Source organism: Chiloscyllium plagiosum, unplaced genomic scaffold (assembly GCF_037043375.1).
Source record: "Chiloscyllium plagiosum isolate Xiang-an unplaced genomic scaffold, Cpla_swu_hap1 HiC_scaffold_7, whole genome shotgun sequence".
Taxonomy (NCBI): Eukaryota; Metazoa; Chordata; class Chondrichthyes; order Orectolobiformes; family Hemiscylliidae; genus Chiloscyllium; species Chiloscyllium plagiosum.
Genome location: NW_028270145.1, coordinates 7,614,859 through 7,637,484, shown reverse-complemented (window position 1 = coordinate 7,637,484; position 22,626 = coordinate 7,614,859). Strand labels below are relative to the sequence as shown.

The 22,626-nt window shown below is 43.6% G+C and overlaps 1 protein-coding gene across 6 annotated transcripts in view; it reads left to right on the top strand.

Moving 5' to 3' along the window:
- The window catches only part of LOC122551273 (serine/threonine-protein phosphatase 6 regulatory ankyrin repeat subunit C-like), a 227,043-nt gene that overhangs the window by 70,992 nt on the left and 133,425 nt on the right, over positions 1-22,626 (top strand). For all 6 annotated transcript variants that reach the window (XM_043692915.2, XM_043692917.2, XM_043692912.2 and 3 more), the window contains exon 4: positions 2,878-2,948. In XM_043692915.2, the coding sequence (XP_043548850.1) occupies positions 2,878-2,948 (71 nt within the window). The remainder of the gene's footprint in view (positions 1-2,877; positions 2,949-22,626) is intronic.

The following is a 22,626-nucleotide window of genomic DNA, read 5'->3' as shown; positions in this document are numbered from 1 at the left end:
AAAGATGGGGTACTGGGCTAACGGTCGGATACTTGGTAGTGTGGATGAGCAGAAAGATCTTGGTGTCCATGTACACAAATCTTTGAAAGTTGCCACCCAGGTAAATTGTGCGGTGAAGAAGGCATATGGCGTACTGGCTTTTATTGGTCGAGGAATTGAGTTCCGGAGTACTGAGGTAATGTTGCAGTTGTATAAGACTCTGGTGCCGCCGCATCTGGAGTATTGTGTGCAGTTTTGGTCCCCATACTATAGGAAGGATGTGGAGGCACTGGAACGGGTGCAGAGGAGGTTTACCAGGATGTTGCCTGGTATGGTAGGAAGATCGTATGAGGAAAGGCTGAGGCACTTGGGGCTGTTTTCATTGGAGAAAAGAAGGTTTAGGGGAGACTTGATAGAGGTGTACAAGATGATTAGGGGTTTAGATAGGGTCGACAGTGAGAATCTTTTTCCACGTATGGAGTCAGCTATTACAAGGGGGCATAGCTTTAAATTAAGGGGGGGTAGGTATAGGACAGATGTTAGGGGTAGATTCTTTACTCAGCGAGTCGTGAGTTCATGGAATGCCCTGCCAGTAGCAGTGGTGGACTCTCCTTCATTATCGGCATTTAAACGTGCATTGGATAGGCATATGGAGGATAGTGGGCTAGTGTAGGTTAGGTGGGCTTGGATCGGCGCAACATCGAGGGCCAAAGGGCCTGTACTGCGCTGTATTCTTCTATGTTCTATAAAAATCGGATGGATAAGCTGGGACCTTTTTCCATTGGAGTGTAGGAGGTTGAGCAGTGACCTTAGAGGTTTGTAAAATAATGAGGGGCATAGATAAGGTGAATAGCAAGGATCTTTCCCGAAGGTGGGGGAGTTCAAAACTAGTGGGCATATTTTCATGGTGAGATGAGAAAGTTTTTAGAAAGGACATGAGGGGCTGCATTTTTACACAGTGGTTTGTGTGTGGAATGAACTGCCAGAGGAAGTGGTAAGTTACAAAATTTAAAACACATTTGGATAAGTTCATGAATAGGAAAGGTTTGGAGGGATATTGGCCAAACATAGGCAAGGAGGACTCGTTTATTTGGGAACATGGTCAGTGTGGACTAGTTGGACCAAAAGGTTTGTGTCCATGCTCTATAACTCTGACTCTAGGAAAAAGGAGTATTGTATTGTACTTCTGCTGTTTTCAGATGAGCCTTTAGACCAGGACCCACCTGTCTCCTTGGGTGGAAATGCAAGATCTGATGACACTTTATCTTGGCCAGCATTTATCTTTGTTCAAGCATTAGCGAAAATAAGTTGTCCAGTCATTTCCCTTTTTTGTGGACATTCACTGTTGTATTTGTTTACATTTTTTACAATTGATTACACTTCTAAAGTATTTAATTGGCTGTAAACTAGTTTTGGATATCCCAAAGGAAATGAAAGGTGCTTCTGAAGTTTCTGAAAGGCAACTTTACCTCGTTCAGGAATCTTAGCCATTCATCTCCTTGTTTCCATATAATAACTTTATGCTCATCTTGGTAGATTAAGAATTCAATTAGAAATTTCCACATCAATTCAAACAAATCTCCCTGCTAGAATATGCAGGCAGGCAGTCAGGAAGGCGAATGGAGCGTAAGCCCCTATTTCAAGATGTTTGGAATAAGTGGGGGACTCTTACTGCATCTCTAAAGGTGCCTTATCTGGAATACTGTGAGCAGTTTTGGTCCGATTAGTTAAAGAAAAATAAACATGGAAGCAGTTCAGAGAAAGTTCACTAGGATGATCCCTGATATGAAGGGAATTTCTTATGAGTAAAGGCTGAACAGGTAGTGGTGACGCTACTCACTGGAGGTCAGGATAATGCAAGGTAACTTATTGAAACTTAAAGGATTCTTGAGGGGCTTGACAGGGTAAACGCTGAGAGGATGTTTCCCCTTATGGCATAGAATTGGATCAGAGGGCATAGTGTTAAAATAAAGGGGTGTCAATTTTAGAGAGAGATGACGGCTCGTTTCTTCTCAGGGTTGACTGCCTCTGGCACTGTCCCACAGAGCTGTGTCCAGAGTCCTTGCATATATTTAAGACTGTGATAGACAGATTCTTGATCAGTAGGGGAGTAAAGGATTATGGGGCAAAGGCAGAAAACGTGGATCCTATTAAATGGCAGAGCAGGGTCGAGGTGCTAAACCGCCTATTCTTGCTCTTACCCCTTATAGTCATAGAATCATATAGCACAGTTTAACACTGAACAAAACTTGTATTTGCATGTAGGGACATTCACTCAAAAGTTCTACTATACTGATTGGTTATAAGTAATAATGTGAGAGGTGGAGAAGGTGAAGAAACTGAGGGCTTCAGGGAGGGAAGGCACAGTCGGCAATCGTAGAATAAAAAGAAAACAGGAATGAGCTAAAGACCACAATTGGAGAAATGCAGGCCAAAGGGGAGGACGAAGATCCTGGTGAGATTTGAAAATAATGATGAGAATTCTAAAATTAGAGGTGTTTGTCTAGGGACCAATGTAGGTTGGCAAGCATAGATTGGCAGTGTGTATTAGGATGCAGATCACAACATTTCAGTTGAGCTCAATATTGTATGGGTGAGATAGGAGGCTGACCAGGACCACTTTGGAATAATTTTTGAAGCGGTTGTCTGATTATTACAGATTGTATACGATCCTCAACAATGATAAATTGGTTTAGCGATAGCATTTTGTAACTTGTATTTGTACCAATTTGGATTATGTATTTATGAACCCATGTTGCTACTTGCTCAACTTAAGTAACTTCAAAATGTGTTACGTTGCGGTATCCTTAATCCGAGGTACTAAAGAAGACTCTGTATTGCATGTTTATTTTCAATGCACAGGGTACAATTACTCTATTCGTGATTTTTATTTTACAGGCGCACGTGTCAATGCTAAAGATAATATGTGGTTAACCCCACTTCATCGTGCCATTGCTTCTCGGAGTGATGTAAGTTTGCCAACCTGGTTCTTTGGAATTGATTGATCTATTGTCGCTTGTACAGAGATACAGTGAAAAGTGTTGCTTTGCCTGCCATTCAGGCAGGTTGTAACATACAAAATGCAAAATACAGTTTACATCTGCAGGAAGGAGCAGAGAGAAATCAGAATTAACATTTGAGAGATCTGTTCAAAAGTTCAATAATAGCACGGAAGAAGCTATTCTTGAATCTATTCATATGTGCATTCAAACTTTTATATCTTCTGCCTGACGGAAGAGGGTGGAGGAGAGTAACTGGAGTGGGAGGTGTCCTTGATTATGTTGGTTGCTTTCTCGAGGCAGTAGGAAGTATAGATGGAGCCAGTGGATGGAAGGCTGCTTTGTGTGATGGATTGGGCTGTATTTACAACACTCCGTAATTTCTTGCAGTCTAGAGAAGACCAGTTACTGTACCATCCTGTGATGCATCCAGATAGGATGCTTTTTTTTTGGTAAATATATTTATTTGCAAATGTTTATCACTTCAAACACATAAAATTATTGAAAAATGCAATCAATAACAAATATCAGTATAATAAAAACACACATTACAATACAACTACTGCCTACTAACTACTAACCTACCCTTTAATACAACACAAACCCTAACACTGTGCAAAGCAACACCAATACATAAGTAAATAACTAATAGATCAAAAAAGAAGAAAAGCAAAAAAATCACAAAATACAGAACAGCTATGCTCGGCGCAAAGCTCCCAAACAAAGGAACGGAAGTATTGTATATTTACCCGTATTAACTCAGGAGACCCCCTCCAGGACCCAGGGCTTGACAAACCTAACTGTCCTGGTTAAACAAATGCCCTAGTTAAGATAACTGACAAATCTATATCCAAATAACTAAAGTAGGGCTGTCATGTCTTATAAAAATGGTCTGTTGTATGGTGCACCATGTTTGTAAAAATGTCCAAGGGAATGTGCTCCATAATTAATTTCTGCCATCCCAGAAAGCCTGGAGGGTTCTCAGACATCCAGGTCATCAGAATATTCTTTCGTACACAGTATGCAAGAATATTAAATAGTTTCTTCCCATGCCTGTCTAAAGATGGTAAATTCGGTAGACCTAAGAGGAGAGATATCTGGTCTACTTTGACTTCAGTCCTCAATACCCTCCCTATCTCTCCCCCCATAGCGCTCCAATAAACACAGAGCCTGTGGCATGTCCAGAAGCAATGGGCAAGAGTATCTACACTTATTTTACATTTGGGGTACACTGAAGATGCATCTTTTTTAAACTTTGCCAGATGGTCTGGTGCCTGATGAGCCCTGTGCAGAACTTTTAACTACGTAGCGCATGTCCTATTATAGATTAAGATCTTTTGAGCATTCTCCCCTATGTTCTCTCATGTTTCAGAAGAGATCTCCACTCCTAGCTCTTGCTTCCAGACCCCTCATAACCGGTTAATATCCTGCCAGGCCCTGCCACCCAGCAGCTGATAGAGGGCACTAACTGCAAGGGTGCTTGTGGAACGTCGAAACAACCTCTCTGTATCGGGCTTATAGGACTTAGTGAGAAGCATAGTCGTCTTCTGAATGAAATCCCTAACCTGAAAAAACGGAAAAGATCTCTGCTGGGCAACCCGTATTTGCGGCTCAGTTGCTCAAAAGACATCATAACCTCACTCTCAAACAAATCTCCCAAACTAGAAACTCCTCTCGCCCATAGTTTGAACCCTGAGTCCATCATCCCTGATCGGAACCCTGGCATGCCAACTATAGGCGTGGGTGGCGAAGTCTTGGATAAGGAACCCTCACTGATGCATCGCACTCTATGCCTTGACTGTACTAATGACAACGGGGTTCTGGCAGTGGTCCATAACTATCCTCATCTTATCCATGCACAACAGGTTATAAGAGGGCACTTTGCCTGGGAGACCTCAATATCCAACCATATTGAGTTTGGATCGTTACCTACCCAATCACAGACAAAGGACAGCAGGGAACTCAATTGGTACTTCCTGATGTCTGGGAAATCAACTCCTCCCCCTCCCTTGAGGCAACTGCAATTTAGTAAGTTTGATGAGGGGCCACCCACGATGCCAGACAAAGGAATCAAACCATCCCATAAGCTTCTGCAGCGTTGACCTGGGAAATATTGTAGGGAGCATACACATGGGATAAAGCAAACAAGTTGGAACAAATAAATTGGAAGAGCCTCCCATCTCTGGAGATCTCGCCTAATGTTGTTGACCAAAGTGAGCAAATTTAGTCCAAAATAACAGACCAAACTTGGGGGGTAATAAAAATGTCTAGGTATTGGAACCCTGCCTGTGACCACTTAAAAGGGAACTTGGGGCCACCTTCAACTTCTGGCACATCCTTAAGGTTCCCCAAAGGCATAGCCTCCGATTTTGCAAAATTAATCTTGTATCCTGAAGTAGCCCCAAATGAATTGATAAATTGTATCAAATGAGGTACGGAGGTCATCAGGTTTGATAAAAACAGATGGACATCATTCGCATACAGTGTAATCTTGTGTGCCTTCGATCCCACTTCCGGAGCGGTTATGTGGAAGTTCTGATGAAAGAGCCGCTGGCAGAGACCAATCATCCACGCAAACAACAATTCTAAAATTCCCAGACTTTACCCAGTTGGTAATGACTGTGGCCAGAGGGTGGCGATATAAAACCTCCACCCACCGAGCAAAGACCCACCCAACCCAAACTGTTCTAAGACATAAAATAGATATGGCCATTCCGCCCAGTTAAATGCTTTCTCTACATCTAAGGAAATCACCAACCCCTGAATCGATTGTTGCTGACAAACTTGGACCATATTCAGCAACCTTCTAATATTATTAGAGGACCTACAGCCCCTTATAAAGCCTGTCTGGTCCTCTTTAACAATATGGGGCAACATCTTTTCCAATCTCAGTGCCAGAATCTTGGACAGAATGTTGAAATCTGAATTTAATAGAGAGATGGGCCTGAATGAGGCACAATCCTCAGGAACCTTCTTTTTCTTAAGAATTAAGGAAATATTAGCTTCTCTCAAAGATGGTGATAGGCATTCATGCATATTAGGAGTGATTGTACATCTCCAACATCGGCCCTCAGTATCCCTATAAACTCCTTATAAAACTCACTCGGGAGACCATCAGGGCCAGACGCTTTCCCACTCTGAAGTTGCCTAGCTGCCTCCTGTATTTCCTGAATTGTCAAGGGGTATTAAGGAGAGAGGCCTGTTCCAAGGTTACCTCCTGCGAGGTCCAGGTTCTTTAAAAAAGTCTCCGTTTTAGCCCTCCTGTCCTAGCAACTTTCAGACCAATACAGTTCAGAGTAAAAGCTCGGAAAAGCCTAATTAATCTTTTTAGCATCGTATGTAAGGACCCCAGCGCTGTCTCTGATTGCAGTAATGGATTGAGGTGTACACTTTTTCCGAGTCAGGTATGCTAAATGCTTCCCTGGCCTATCCCCATATTTTAGCAGCCTTTGTCTAGCAAAAGCAAGTTCTTCCTTTGCGTTTTGTGTCGGTATTGAATTCAAGGCAGCCCGGAGGGCAGTGACCCGCTGTAGCTTAGTCACCGAAGGCCACGCAAAATATGCCACCTCGGCGCCTTTCAACCGCATCTCAAGTAGATGCTGCTGTTCCTTCTTCTGTCTTTTCCGGATAGCTGAAAAGGAAATAGCTAATCCCCTAGCAAAGGCCTTAGCAGTCTCCCATAGCATAGACGGGCTACTAGCCATGCCTGAGTTGATAGTCAAGAATTCCTGAAACTCCTTCAAAAAGTATTTCACAAATTTGGAATCCTGAAGGAGAAAAGGGTCCAAACGCCAGTGCCGCAAACCTAGCCCTTCACTCTTTGCCTTAACCTCCAAATATACTGTTGCGTGATCAGAGATAGCTATATTCTCAATTTTACAACCCATAATTGAATCTAGAAGGGCCGAGGGAGCCGGGAAGAGGTCAATCCTCGTGTGACATTCATGTGGGTTTGAAAAAAAGGTGAAGTCCCTCCTGGTAGGATGAAGACCTCTCCAAATATCCACCAGTTCCAACTCCTCGTATAAGTCTATCACCTTGGCCTGCGAAGAAATAGTTAGGGGCCCACAAGGCATCCTGTCCACTGTCGGATCCAAAAGACAATTAAAATCCCCCCCCCCCCTTGTAATAATGTGCCGTGTTCTAAAAGCACTCAACTTAGAGAAAGCACTAATCAAAAATTTGAGGGGATGCGCCGGAGGACAGTAGACATTTAAAATGCCATATTCCTCCCCCATGTATCAGGGCTTTAAGTCTCACAAACTGTCCCTGGTCATCTTTCACCTGCTCTAATAATGTGAACGGAAGATTTTTCTGGATAAGTACCACCACTTCCCTACTTTTAGTAGTAAAATATGAAAAGAATACCCGGTCAGAGCCCCCCCTGTTGTAATTTCAGGTGTTCCCCATCATCAAGATGGATTTCCTGCAACAAAACAATATCAACCCTTTCCCTGTTAGTGCTAGAAAGCACTTTTTTCCTTTTAACAGGCAAATGACTTCCCTTATTGTTCTAGGTGCACCATTTAAGAAGACACTTCGTCATATCTCCTTTCAGAGACCTTTGGACCCCTGGGAGGGAGAACCCTGCTTACAAAGCACTGAACACAAGTAAATAAAGACTCAGAGTTGAAGAACTATACATACAAAACTACTCTATCATAACTATAAACAACTATTACAACCAAAAAACTCCCAAGAAAACCAACTATAAAACCTTGAATTGAAGATTCTTCCCCCTGCCCATAGGGGGCTCTCACCCTACCCATCCCCTCCTTCACAGCTCCCTCAAACCTGGACTGTGCCCCAGCCTTAGGCCAGAAAAAAAACAAGGCGATGATCCTTAAATCAACAAAAAAAAGACAAATTCAGGATGAGAACTCCACCCATCCCTGGCTTCTTGTCACCCCTACTTGTGACTAAAAGATAAACAGAACAAATACAAAAAAGAGGGGGGGAACAACAAAGAACAGCCACAAAATTTCCCTTCAGAAAGTCCAGTTATTTAAAAAAAAACCTTATTCCAAGGCTTTTCCCCCCTTTCCAAAAAAAGAAATTATTAGGGAGAAAGAAAGGAATAAAAAAAACAGGGAAAACATGCGGAAAGAAGGAAAAGAGAACAAACATTAACTATATTGTTCAGGCCAATTCGTCTATTTTAATGTGTCTACAAAGTTTTTAGCTTTATCCGCTGAGTCAAATGTATAACCTGAGCCCATGTAGCTGAAATGGAGCACTGCGGGATACCTCATGGCGTACTGGATGCCCAGGTTCCTCAGCCTTTCTTTAACTTCATCGAAGGACTTCCTCTTGCAAATTAAAGCTGCAGAGAATTCCAGGAAAAACCATTATTTTTGACCCCTTGTACAGTAGTGCCTGTGGATCATTTCACAGTAATCTGGAAGCTCCTATGACTTTTTGCTTGTCCTTGTATGAGTGGAAGTGCACTAGGACCGAGTGGGGGCACTGTACCGGCCCTAGCCTGTGCACTGTAACCTGATAAGCCCCTTCAGCCTGCAGCTTGCTGGACTCGATGTGAAGGCCCAGAAACTTCGGCAACCAGCTTTCAAAGAAGCTGACTGGTTGCTCACCTTCCTCACCTTCAGGGAGCCTGACAATTCGAAGATTTATACTCCGACCTCAATTTTTGAGGTCGTCAATATGGTCTCGCAAGGCCTGCACCTCGCTCCAGCATCTGGATCTGACTGGATGAGGACTCCATCGCAGCTTCCAAGGCCTTAGTTCGACCCTCCACCTTCCCTAGCCGCTCCCCGAGGCCCTGGATCTCCTGCTCATGCTTCTGCAGCATGGACGAGATAGGTTGGACCTGGGCACAAGTCTCTTCACAGATCTCCGAGGAGAAAGTGAGGTCTGCAGATGCTGGAGATCAAAGTTGAAACTTTATTGCTGGAACAGCACAGCAGGTCAGGCAGCATCCAGGGAACAGGAGATTTGACGTTTCGGGCACAGGCCCTTCTTCAGGAATGAGCAGAGAGTGTTCAGCAGGAGAAGATAAAAGGTAGGGAGGAGGGACTTGGAGGAGGGGCGTTGGAAATGTGATAGGTGGAAAGAGGTCAAGGTGAGGGTGATAGGTCGGAGTAGGATGGAGGCGGAGAGGTCAAGAAGAAGACTGCAGGTCAGGAAGGCGGTGCCGGGCTGGAGGGATTCGGCTGAGACAAGGTGGGGGGAGGGGGGATGAAGAAACTGGTGAAGTCCAAGTTCATCCCCTGTGGTTGGAGGGTTCCCAGTCGGAAGATAAGACGCTCCTCCTCCGACCGTCGCGTTGTTGTGGTTTGGCGGTGGATGAGTCCAATGACCTGCATATCCTCGGTGGAGTGGGAGGGGGAGTTGAAATGCTGTGCTACAGGGTGGTTGGGTTGGTTCGTCCGGGTGTCCCAGAGGTGCTCTCTGAATCGCTCCGCAAGTAGGCGGCCTGTCTCCCCAATATAGAGGAGGCCACACCGGCTGCAGCGGATGCAGTAGATGATGTGGGTGGAGGTGCAGGTGAATCTGTGGCGGATATGGAAGTTTCCTTTGGGGCCTTGGAGAGAAGTGAGGGGGGAGGTGTGGGCGCAAGTGTTGCACCTCCTGCGGTTGCAAGGGAAGGTGCCGGGAGTGGAGGTTGGGTCGGTGGGGGGTGTGGATCTGACAAGGGAGTCGCGGAGGGAGTGGTCTCTACGGAAAGCTGATAGGGGAGGGGAGGGAAATATATCCTTGGTGCTGGGGTCTGTTTGGAGGTGGCGGAAGTGACGGCGGATGATGCGCTGTACATGGAGATTGGTGGGGTGGTAGGTGAGGACCAGTGGGGTTCTGTCCTGGTGGCGGTTGGAGGGGCGGGGCTCAAGGGCGGAGGAGCGGGAAGTGGAGGAGATGCGGTGGAGGGCACCGTCGACCACGTCGGGGGGGAAATTGCGGTCCTTGAAGAAGGAGGCCATCTGTGTTGTACGTATTTTGAACTGGTCCTCCTGGGAGCAGATGCGGCGGAGACGAAGGAATTGGGAGAATGGGATGGCGTTTTTACAGGGGGCAGGATGGGAGGAGGTGTAGTCCAGGTAGCTGTGGGAGTCGGTTGGTTTGTAGTAGATGTCCGTGTTGATTCGGTCGCCTGAGATAGAAACAGAAAGGTCTAGGAAGGGGAGGGAGGAGTCCGAGAACAATCCATCTTCCGCAACTACACTGGCCCCACCCCCCATCTTTTCCTTCGCTACATTGATGACTGTATCGGCGCTACCTCGTGCTCCCACGAGGAGGTTGAACAGTTCATCCACTACACTAACACCTTCCACCCCGACCTCAAATTCACCTGGACAGTCTCGGACTCCTCCCTCCCCTTCCTAGACCTTTCTGTTTCTATCTCAGGCGACCGAATCAACACGGACATCTACTACAAACCAACCGACTCCCACAGCTACCTGGACTACACCTCCTCCCATCCTGCCCCCTGTAAAAACGCCATCCCATTCTCCCAATTCCTTCGTCTCCGCCGCATCTGCTCCCAGGAGGACCAGTTCAAAATACGTACAACACAGATGGCCTCCTTCTTCAAGGACCGCAATTTCCCCCCCGACGTGGTCGACGGTGCCCTCCACCGCATCTCCTCCACTTCCCGCTCCTCCGCCCTTGAGCCCCGCCCCTCCAACCGCCACCAGGACAGAACCCCACTGGTCCTCACTTACCACCCCACCAATCTCCATGTACAGCGCATCATCCGCCGTCACTTCCGCCACCTCCAAACAGACCCCAGCACCAAGGATATATTTCCCTCCCCTCCCCTATCAGCTTTCCGTAGAGACCACTCCCTCCGCGACTCCCTTGTCAGATCCACACCCCCCACCGACCCAACCTCCACTCCCGGCACCTTCCCTTGCAACCGCAGGAGGTGCAACACTTGCGCCCACACCTCCCCCCTCACTTCTCTCCAAGGCCCCAAAGGAAACTTCCATATCCGCCACAGATTCACCTGCACCTCCACCCACATCATCTACTGCATCCGCTGCAGCCGGTGTGGCCTCCTCTATATTGGGGAGACAGGCCGCCTACTTGCGGAGCGATTCAGAGAGCACCTCTGGGACACCCGGACGAACCAACCCAACCACCCTGTAGCACAGCATTTCAACTCCCCCTCCCACTCCACCGAGGATATGCAGGTCATTGGACTCATCCACCGCCAAACCACAACAACGCGACGGTCGGAGGAGGAGCGTCTTATCTTCCGACTGGGAACCCTCCAACCACAGGGGATGAACTTGGACTTCACCAGTTTCTTCATCCCCCCTCCCCCCACCTTGTCTCAGCCGAATCCCTCCAGCCCGGCACCGCCTTCCTGACCTGCAGTCTTCTTCTTGACCTCTCCGCCTCCATCCTACTCCGACCTATCACCCTCACCTTGACCTCTTTCCACCTATCACATTTCCAACGCCCCTCCTCCAAGTCCCTCCTCCCTACCTTTTTATCTTCTCCTGCTGAACACTCTCTGCTCATTCCTGAAGAAGGGCCTGTGCCCGAAACGTCAAATCTCCTGTTCCCTGGATGCTGCCTGACCTGCTGTGCTGTTCCAGCAATAAAGTTTCAACTCTCCACAGATCTCCTCAATCGCAGCCCCAACTTTCGAGGTAAGTCTCTCCATCACCGCAGCCAATTCCTGAGAGTCTGTCAGGTCCCTGGGGGGTTCAGGAGAGGCAGCTGTTGCTGCTGTCTCTGGTATGCCTGGTACTGCAGTGGAGTGTCCTCCCTGCTACTGTTTGCTTGCTCCTTTACCCTTTAGCATCCTTCCCATTCCCAAATATCAACAAATATGTGTTCTGTAAGGTTTTAAACTAATACTTCCACCACATAAGTTTGCCAGGGATGGCAAAAAACACAAGTATGCCTTGGCTGTTCGGCAGAGCTATCCAGAGCTATTGACAGAATCGCCGCCATCTTGCGGTGTCAGACAGGATGCTTTTTATGACGCATTAGTAAAAGTTTGCGCAAGTCTTTGTGGAAATTCCCAATTTTGTTAGCCTCCTAAGGAAGTAGGGACAATGATGTGCTTTTTTTGACAGTTGCAACAATGTGGTGGACCAGGGCAGATTGTTGGTGGTCATCACTCCCAAGAACTTGATGCTGTCGACCATCTCCACCTCAGCACCTTTGATACAGACAGGTGCGTGCCCACCACTCCACTTCCTGAAGTCAATGACCAACTGCTTCATTTTGCTGATGATGGAGAGATTGTTGTGTTTGCACCATGCTGCTAAGCACTCAATTTCTTTGCTGTACTCTGTTTCCTACAGCAATGGTGTCATCAGCAAATTTGTAAATGATGTTGGGGTGGAATTTGGCCACACAGTCGGGAGTACATAAGGAGTGTAGTAGGGAGCTGAGTGCGCAACCTAGCAGGACGCTGGTGTTGAGGATTATGAAGTGTTATTGCCTATTCTTAGACAGTCTATGATTGCTGTCTATTGGTCAGTAAGCTGAGGATCCAGTTTCAGAGTGGAGAGCTGAGACCTAGGTCTCTGAGTTCAGAGATGAGTTTGTTTGGAATAATGGTGTTGAAAGTGGAACTGTAGTCAATAAGTAGGAGCCTGACGTAGGTATCCTTTCTATCCAGAATACTGTTTGGAGAATATTTTGGAAGCACGTTTTAGGGACTCTTTTAAAAATATCAAATTAAACAAATTTAAATCATGGAACTTTGGTTGCTATGATTGCACACTGCTTTACCATATAAACTAAAACCATTTACTTTTCTCATGCTCTACTCCTGATATGTTTAAAAACTTCAAATAAAGTAATTCATGCAGTTACAAGTTAATTAGTTTGGACTCTCCTTTATACACCTGAGAGCCAAACCAGGAAAAAGCCTCTTGTTCTGACGTCTCACACAGGTGAATGCAAACTGAATAATTGATATAATTTACCTTTTCTCTTTAAAGCTGGAAACAATTCAACTAAAGCATGAGGGCATATGCTTCAGATTTGCAGGAAATATTCCAAGTGCAATTTGTTTTATATTGACATGATACCATATAGAAAATACATTTCTATTAAAAAAATAACATTTTCTGAAGCTACATAAGGATCTACTCCCATTAGCGTCTCCTTTTGTTTTGACGTTCCCTGTAATGCAATCCTCAAGGTCGTTTTAAAATTGGCGTTGTTTATTCTGCTACTGCAAATACAAGTTCCATAATGCTGCAATATAATTCCATCTGCCATGTATCTTCATATTTCACAATACCTCCAAGTTTTGTGTCTTCGTATGTTTTTAAATTGCGCCCTGCACTCTGAAGTCTAGATCATTAGTATAGATCAGTAATTTTGTTGTAGTAATTAACCCTTGGAAATGCCCCATGATTTCTCTTGCCCCAGTCTAAAATAAATAAAATGCTCACAATTATTCTCTGCTTCCTATCACTCAGCCAACTTTGTTTTTGCCACTGTCCATTTTATTCTGTAAGCTTTAACTTTATTGATAAAACTATTACAAGGCAATTTATCAAATAACCTTTTCAAGTCTCTAAACCAGTTTATAATTGTTGAGGATCTTTTTCCATCTGTTATGATCAGATGACCTCTTCAAAGATGATTCTGAAGCACTCCTGGTCGGCGCCTCACTATTGACCCTGTGTAATACTGAGCTCATCTGAAATGCTGTTACTTGTATATTAACATACAAAGTATCACCCACTAATGAAGTCTGTGCTTGCCGGCCTACATTGGTTCCCAGACAAATAACACCTCAATTTTAGAATTCTCATCCTTATTTTCAAATCCCACTAAGACCTTGGCCCTTCTTTCTGGCCTGCATTCCTTCATGTCTGGCCTCTTGCTTATTCCTGATTTCTTTTGTTCTATGCTTGCTGACTGTACCTTTTTTGTCCCATACATGAAATCAACCATATTACCTTCACCAATCCTCTATTACTTCACCAACTTGTTTTCAAACATTTCCCTTCACCCACGTTAGATTATCTAACCTGTCTTGCCCTCTTATTCTTTTTTCAAAGATGACACATTTGCTGCTGTTCATCTCACTGACACAACAGTGATTGGAGGATTATGGTCAGTGCCTACACTACAATTTTTATCCTCCTTCTCTCTCCCCAATTATCCTGTTCTGGTGGTTTTATAATCTTTAAGTAGAGCCATAATTTTTATAATATCTCTTTATTATTTTTGACTTATCCAGTGACTTTAGTACTCCTCTTTCAGAGGGGCACAATGGACATGATTTTCACCATGACAGCTGCAGGAGAAATGTAGATAAAAGAACCTGTCTCCGTGCATGGCATCCTTTGACGCCATCAATTGAGAAGCATGATGGAGTGTTCTTCTCCGATTTGGTTGCACCATAAAGTTTGTCATCATCCTTCGTCTGCTCCATGATGCCGTGGAAGTCATGATAATGGCACCACCATTGATGCTTTCCCCATTTGGACACGTGTCAAGCGTCATTGCCCCAATACTGTTTTCAATCTACCTCCCTGCAGTGCTTAACTTCACCGCTGACAAGCTCCCCACTGGAATGGAGCAAACTTAGACAGCCTGTGGGGAAACTATTCAACCTCCACTTCCTCAATCCAAAACCAAAGTCACCCCAACCGGTGTCATCGAGCTGCAGTACGCAGATGATACTTGTGTATGTGCAATCTCAGGATGTGGTCCAGATCATCAGCACTTTTATGGAGACAAGCAGGAGTCTGGAAGAACACAGTAAGCCAGGCAGCATCAGGATGTGGAAAAGCCAACATTTTGGATGTAACCCTTCTTTAGGAACCTCCTGAGGCTGCCTGGCTTGCTGTGTTCTTCCAACCTCCTGCCTGTCTCCTTCTTTACAAGAGAGCATTCTGGACTTAAGCAAAGGAAATTACCTTTGCTTAAGGACAGATTTGGTCCAAGTGGACTCGGCAGGAAGACTAAAACATAGGATAGTTGATGAAAAGTGGCAGGTTGTTTAAGGAGATGCTTAATTGCTTCCAACTAAATTTATATTCCAGAATGGAAGAAAGATTGTAAGAGGGGGAAAAGTAATGCATGGTTAAGCAAGGAAATTAAAGATGACAAAGACCAAAACTAAAGCATATCAGATTGCAAAGGTCAGTAGCAGGCTGAAGATTAGAAAACTTTTAAAGATCATCAAAGGTTAACAGAAAAGTAATAAAAACAATAAAGGTAAATTATGAAAGAAACTAGCACAAAATAGATAGCAAAAGCTTCAATAGGTATATAAACAGGGAAAGAGCAACTTATAATCCTTGTTCCATTCTGGAATATATTTTAATTAGGAGCAATTGAGTATCTTCTCAAACATCTGCCACTGCTCATCAATTGTTCTTTGTTTTAGCCTTTTCGCCCAGTCCACTTGGGCCAAATCTGTCTTTGTGCCATGGTAATTATTTTTGTTCAATTCCAGAATGCTCTACTTGTAGAGAAGAAGGTCGAGAGGAAATTTGTTAGAAGTCTTCAGAATCATGAGAGAGTTGGATAGACTAGATAGGGAGAAGCTAATCCTGCTTGTAAAAGAATAAGAATGAATCAATATGTTAGAACATAGAACAACACAGTACGGGCCCTTCGACCCTTCTTGTGCCGACCTTTTATCTTACTCTCAGATCAGACTAACCTACATACCCTTCATTGTACTATTTTCCATGTGCCTATCCAAGAGTCACTTAAATGTCCCTAATATATCTGACTCTACTACCACTGCCGGTAGTGCATTTCACGCACCCACCACTCTATGTAAAGAACCTACCTCTGACATCTGCCCTAAACCTTCCTCCAATCACTTCAAAATTATGCCCCCTCGTGATAGCCATTTCCGCTCTGGAAAAAGTCTCTCACTGTCGACTCTGACTATGCCTCGCAGCATCTTGTACACCTCTATCAAGTCACCTTCTTCGCTCCAATGAGAAAAGTCCTAGCTCCCTCAACCTTTCTTCCTCAGACATGCCTTCCAGTCCAGGCAGCATCCTAGTAAATTTCCTCTGCACCTCTGTTGCTTCAGTTTCAGAGGAAGACACTAGATCCATCCCAATAGTAATAGGTAAAGTTGAAATTACGGAAAGGGAGGGACTTAAAACAGTAATCATCACTAGGGAATTGTGTGAAATTGTCAGAATCTATTATTAGAGAAGTAATAATAGGACATTTGGAAGGTCAAAGCGCCAATCCATCAGTCAGCATTATTTTATGAAGGCTAAACAGTGTTTGTCTATTTTGGTAGACATGATTTGGAGATGCCGGTGTTGGACTGGGGTGTACAAAGTTAAAACTCACACAACACCAGGTTATAGTCCAGCAGGTTTATTTGGAAGCACTAGCTTTCAGAGTGCTGCTCCTTCATCAGGTCATCGTGGAGAATAATATTGCAAGACACAGAATTTATAGCAAAGGTTTCCAGTGTGATGTAACTGAAATTATGTATTGAAAAAGACCTGAGTTGTTAAGCCTCTCATCTTTTAGAATGACCATGTTGGTTTCAGTTCTTTCGTATATATATTGCAAAACTTTTTAAAAGTTACATTCTCAAGTGAACTTTAGCAATTGGAGTCATGTCGGACCAGGTAATGTATTGAAGGTGTGAGCTTCCCTCTGTGAGGTTGTGTGTGCTACAATGGTCAGACTGATTCTAATCTAAAAAAATGGATTTACAGAATCTTACATGGATTTATGCAGTTTTGAGCAAAGTAAAATGTAATTTTGCAAGTAGAAATTCACCTACAAATTTATATATGCACGTATGCGTGTGTGTGTGTGTGTGTGTGTAAAGTGGTATAAGTCTGTGAGAGGGTATGTGGGAGTGCATGTGAGCACGTATGAGAGAGGGTCTGCGTGAGTGTGTGTGTAGGAGTAACAATTTAGAGAGATATTATTAATTGATTAAGTCATCGCACACAGCCAATGTATGACTGATATGAGAAGGAATTTCTTCTCTCAGAATATTGAGAATTTTTGGACCACTGTCTGTTAGGCCGAGAAGGATGGATTCTTATCCTTGAAAGTCGTAATTTGGAATGTCTGAATAGCCACACAGATGATTCTGGTATAACGGGGGTTGTGTTGACACTAATTGGCTGTAATGCAATTGATGAATTGGGGATGTTGTTTGGATAAAGCAAACTTTCTACTGAACGGTATTACGAAGTTGAATACATGTATGGTCACTTTATATTTGAAAGTGTTTTTCTGAATTTAAAGTACAGCTACAGCTGCCAGCTAAAGGCTGGGCTGTTCAAAATGTAACAATTGGCTGTTAAATGGATAACTGAGTTTTGATCGTTGTTTTGATGGCAATTCGAATTTAACCAATTATTTTAAATTATGCCCAGACTACCAGAAGCCAATGGAATTTGGATTTTATTATTCTTGACACCTGGAAACCAATCAAGTTATAAGAATTTAATGTGTCATGTGGGTCTATACAAATTTGGTATTTTGAAATAAGAGAGAGAGCAACTGCCATTGAACAGCTGAGCAACTGCTGGAGAGCTAGCAGCCCAACTAAAATATTGCTCTGAAACAAATTAGAAAATGCATTCTGTCAAAGGTATTTTTTCATGTAAAACATGCTTGCACCAAAATAAAAGATAGACGACCCAGGGAGATCAGAAGCCAGAAGATTGAAGACAGACACTTTGTGGTCTTGAGATTAATTTAATGTAATGTTTAATAAGTGTGTTATTGGAACAGCGTATTTTTTATAGAGTTGGTGTCAGATAGTAAGTAGTTAAGAAAAGGGGGGCTTAGATTTGTGAATAGTGTTGTTTAGTGTTCGCCATTAGAATTTGGAAATTTTTTTTTAAATACTGTAAGTTAGGAGTTCTGTCACTCACTCGCATTTTAATAGATGGCGAGGTGAGCTTTTCTGGGTGTTTGGTTTTAACTAACAGAGGGGTTTTACCTCTGCTGTAACAATGGGTGTAGTGATTTTCTATAGTCATCTCCTACAGTGCGATTTTTCTGAAGCACAAGGTCGCAGAGGAACACAACTGTTGCATTATAGCAGAACAACTTGTAAACCTTGAGCAGGCTTGAGGAACCAAGCAGCCCAATCTGGTTCCTATTTTCGGATGGTCTTATGACATATATGTATTTACTGAATTATTCTGAAACTGCTAAAATGCAATGTTATGGTACGAGCTTTGAAAAGAATAGCCTGCATTTTAATTTCCCTGGTCTACTGAAAATGATTTCTTCTTAGCATGTAATTTTTTTTTGCCAAGTACTTGTTCCTTACCATACGCAAGGTAGTTCATTGAAGTGAATTGATAAATTGATCACAGTTCTTTGTTTATCGAGTCACGTGTGTTTCCTGGTTGAGTTGCTGGGTAGGGAGTGAAACATGAATATACACCTATTAATGTCTTGGTTGAGGTGAGCAAGCACAGCACTGAGAGCAGTTTTCTGAATTTTGCTTTCATTCAATTAGTGTCATAGAGATGTACACCACAGAAACAGACCCTTCGGTCCAACTCGTCCATGCCGACCAGATATCCCAACCCAATCTAGTCCCACCTGTCAGCATCCAGCCCATATACTTCCAAACCCTTCCTATTCACATACCCATCCAGATGCCTTTTAAGTGTTGCGATTATACCAGCCTCCACCACGTCCTCTGGCAGCTCATTTCATACATGTACCACCCTCTGCATGAAAACGTTGCCCCTTAGATCTCTTTTATATCTTCCCCTCTCGGATTAAACGTATGCCCTCTAATTCTGGACTCCCCCCACCTCAGGGAAAAAAAATGTTGTCTATTTATCATATCCATACCCCTCATGATTTTGTAAACCTCTATAAGGTCACCCCTCAAAGCTGGGAAAACAGCTATTCAACCTCTCCGTATAGCTCAAATCCTCCAACCCTGGCAACATCCTTGTAAATCTTTTCTGAACCCTTTCAAGTTTCACAACATCTTTCCAATAGCAAGGAGATCTGAATCCTATGCAATATTCCAACAGTGGCCTAACTAATGTCCTGTACAGGCACAACATGACCTCCCAACTCCTGTACTCAAAACTCTGACTTTATTTCAATTTTGTTTAATTGCCTATTGATGCTTAGAATTGCCCTTGACCTCACTGGCTCCAATTACCTTAAGTGCCCTAAGGGTGTGTGGCATTGTTATATCACTAGATCATAATTCAAAAGTATTGATAGTCAGCAAATATGAGTTGAAATTCTGTTTAAGTAAGTGTGGAATAAAGAAGCCAGTATCATTAATGGCAACCATTAAACTTGCAGATTATTCTAAAGATTCGCCTAATTCACTGGTATCGTTATCGTACAAAATCCTCTGTCGATACCTGTTAGTCCTGTATTTGACTTGAGAACTATACTAAGGTATTTGGTTCTAAGTTGTATTTTGAAATTACTTGACAGTTTACTGTAATTCAGTGATTGGCTACTACGAAAGTGTGCTGAGAACAAAACTAGGACTGTCACCTAGCATTTGATTCAGGCTCCATTTAGGAAATATGCATGCCAGGCCAAGGTGACTTTGCTAAGTCCCCTTGACTGACATCTGAGTACTTGTGCCAAGCATTGGGAGAGCAGCCACACAGTCACTTCATGATTCCTTTAAGCTAACATTTCCACTCCTATATCACTATCTCTGGGTATGTCCCTTTCCATCAGTATGACAGACACTCAAAGGTGGCAGCAAAATAATAGATTGTCTAGAAAGATGACCCAGGAGCTTCTGAATGTTGATTCTAGACATTATAAAATCTCATGGTGTCAGATCAAGAATAGGGAAGGAAAACTACTACTGATTGTGACCCATTATATTAAAGAAACGGTACTCCTTTTGAACATCATTTGGAAGAAACACCGAGGGTGGTAAAAGTTAAATGTAACTACCCATTTTTCTTGATTCAATCATCATCAATATAGTGGTAAGTATTATCAACAATGCTGTCAAGCAATACCTACCTGTTCACCAAAGCTCATTTTAGGTTATATAAGGATCACTTTGCTCCAGTCCTCATTAGATTTTTAGTCCAAATGTGGTCAAAAATGTTGAATTCAAGAAATGAGGTAAGGTTAACTGACCTTTGCATCAAAGCAACATTTGCTGGAGTATGACATCAAGAAGGCCTATAAAAATGGAAACAATTGGAGCTGTTCACTGATTAAAACTATACCTAGCACAAAGAAGAATGGCTGTTCAGTAATGTGTATATGGACTTCCGTAAGGCTTTCGACAAGGTTCCCCATGGGAGACTGGTTAGCCAGGTTAGATCTCATCAAGTACAAGGAGAACTAGTCATTTGTATACAGAACTAGCTCAAAGGTAGAAGACAGTGTTGTTTTTCAGACTGGAGGCCTATGACCAGTGGAGTGCCACAAGGATTGGTGCTGGGTCCGTAACTTTTCGTCATTTATATAAATGACTTGGATGTGAGCATAAGCGATATGGTTAGTAAGTTTGCAGATGAGACCGAAATCGGAAGTGTAGTGGACAGCAAAGAAGGTTACCTCTGAGTACAACAGGATCTTGATCAGATGGGCCAATGGGCTGAGGAGTGGCAGATGGAGTTTAATTTAGATAAATGTGAGGTGCTGCATTTTGGGAAAGCAAATCAGAGCAGGACTTATACACTTCATGGTAAGGTCCTGGGGAGTGTTGCTGAACAAAGAGACCTTGGAGTGCAAGTTTATATCTCCTTGAAAGTGGAGTCGCAGGTAGATAGGATAGTGAAGGTGCTGTTTAATATGCTTTCCTTTACTGGTCAGAGTATTAAGTACAGGAGTTATGAGTCATATTGCGGCTGTACAGGACATTAGTTAGGCCACGTTTGGAATATTGCGTGCAATTCTAGTCTCCTTCCTATTGGAAAGATGTTGTGAAACTTGAAAGGGTTCAGGAAATATTTACAAGGATGTTGCCAGGGTTGGAGAATTTGAGCTAGAGGCCGAAGTTGAACAGGCTAGGGCTGTTTTCCCTGGAGCGTTGGAGGCTGAGGGGTGACCTTATAGAGGTTTATGAAATCATGAGGGGTGTGGATAGGATAAACAGACAAAGTCTTTTCCCTGGGGTGGGGGAGTCTAGAACTAGAGGGGATAAGTTTAGGGTGAGAGGGGAAAGATATAAAGGACACCTAAGCGACAACTTTTTCACACAGAGTAGTGAAGGCTAGTACAATTGCAATGTTTAAAAGGCATCTTGATGGGTATAGGAATAGGAAGGGTTTGGAGGCATATGGGCCGGGTGTTGGCAGGTGGGACTAGATTGGGTTGGGACATCTGGTCAGCACGGAGAGGTTGGATCGAAGGGTCTGTTTTTGTGCTGTACATCTCTGACTATGACACTCTATCTCCCCCAGGAAATTGTTGCTGGATCTTCAGTCCAATGTCTGAGACCCTCAAAGCATCTTTGGCTTCTTCATCAAAGCCATGCTAGCCATCATTAGGTCAGAAGTAGGGCCATTTGCTGTTAATTGCATAATGTTAAGTTCAGTTTGCCACTCATATTATAAAATTGTAGTCTGTGATCAAGGATAGCAGGACAAATGACAAGTACCACTGACTAAATGCCAGACTTTGACCTTTGCCAACAAATGAGTCTAAACACCTCCTCATGACTTTTAGTAATATAGTTCGTAATTTTCTGTCATCAGTATTTACAGGGTTACCACTGAGCAGAACATGAACAGGACAAAGTACATAAATAACTCTTCGGTCCAACCTGTCCATGCCGACCAGATATCCCAACCCATTCTAGTCCCACCTGCCAGCACCCGGCCCAAATCCCTCTAAACCCTTCCTATTCATATACCCATCCAAATGCCTCTTAAACGTTACAATTGTACCAGCCTCCACCACATCCTCTGGCAGCTCATTCCATACATGTACCATCCTCTGTATGAAAAAGTTGCCCCTTGGGTCTCTCTCATATCTTTCCCCCCTCACCCTAAACCCCAGCCCTCTAGTTATGGACTCCCCGACCACAGGGAAAAAAACTTTGTCTATTTATCCTATTCATGCCTCTCATAATTTTGTAAGCCTCTATAAGGTCACCCCTCAGCCTCTGACGCTCCAGGGAAAACAGCCCCAACCTGTTCAGCCTCTCCCCAATGCTCAAATCCTCCAACCCTGGCAGCATCCTTGTAAATCTTTTCTGAACCCTTTCAAGTTTCACAACATCTTTCCAATAGGAAGGAGACCAGAATTGCATGCAGTATTCCAACAGTGGCCTAATCAATGTCCTGTACAGCCACAACATGACCTCCCAACTCCTGTACTCAATACTCTGACCAATAAAGGAAAGCATACCAAACGCCGCCTTCACTATCCTATCTACCTGCGACTCCACTTTCAAGGAGCTATGAACCTACACTCCAAGGTCTCCTTACCATTAAGTGTATAAGTCCTGCTAAGATTTGCTTTCCCAAAATGCAGCACCTCACATTTATCTGAATTAAACTCCATTTGCCACTTCTCGGCCCATTGGCCCATCTGACCAAGATCCTGTTTTTGTTGCCTCATTTGCAACCTACATCACTCATACACTCCATCACCATACCGTGGCTGCAGGACAAACTACTTTCAATGGTGCCCTCCAGGTCTACAAGAGTCAAGTTTTTCAAATGTTTTCTTATAACTCATCCTTTGACATAATTAACCTGCCCCATAACTCTTCTCTATATTGCTTCTG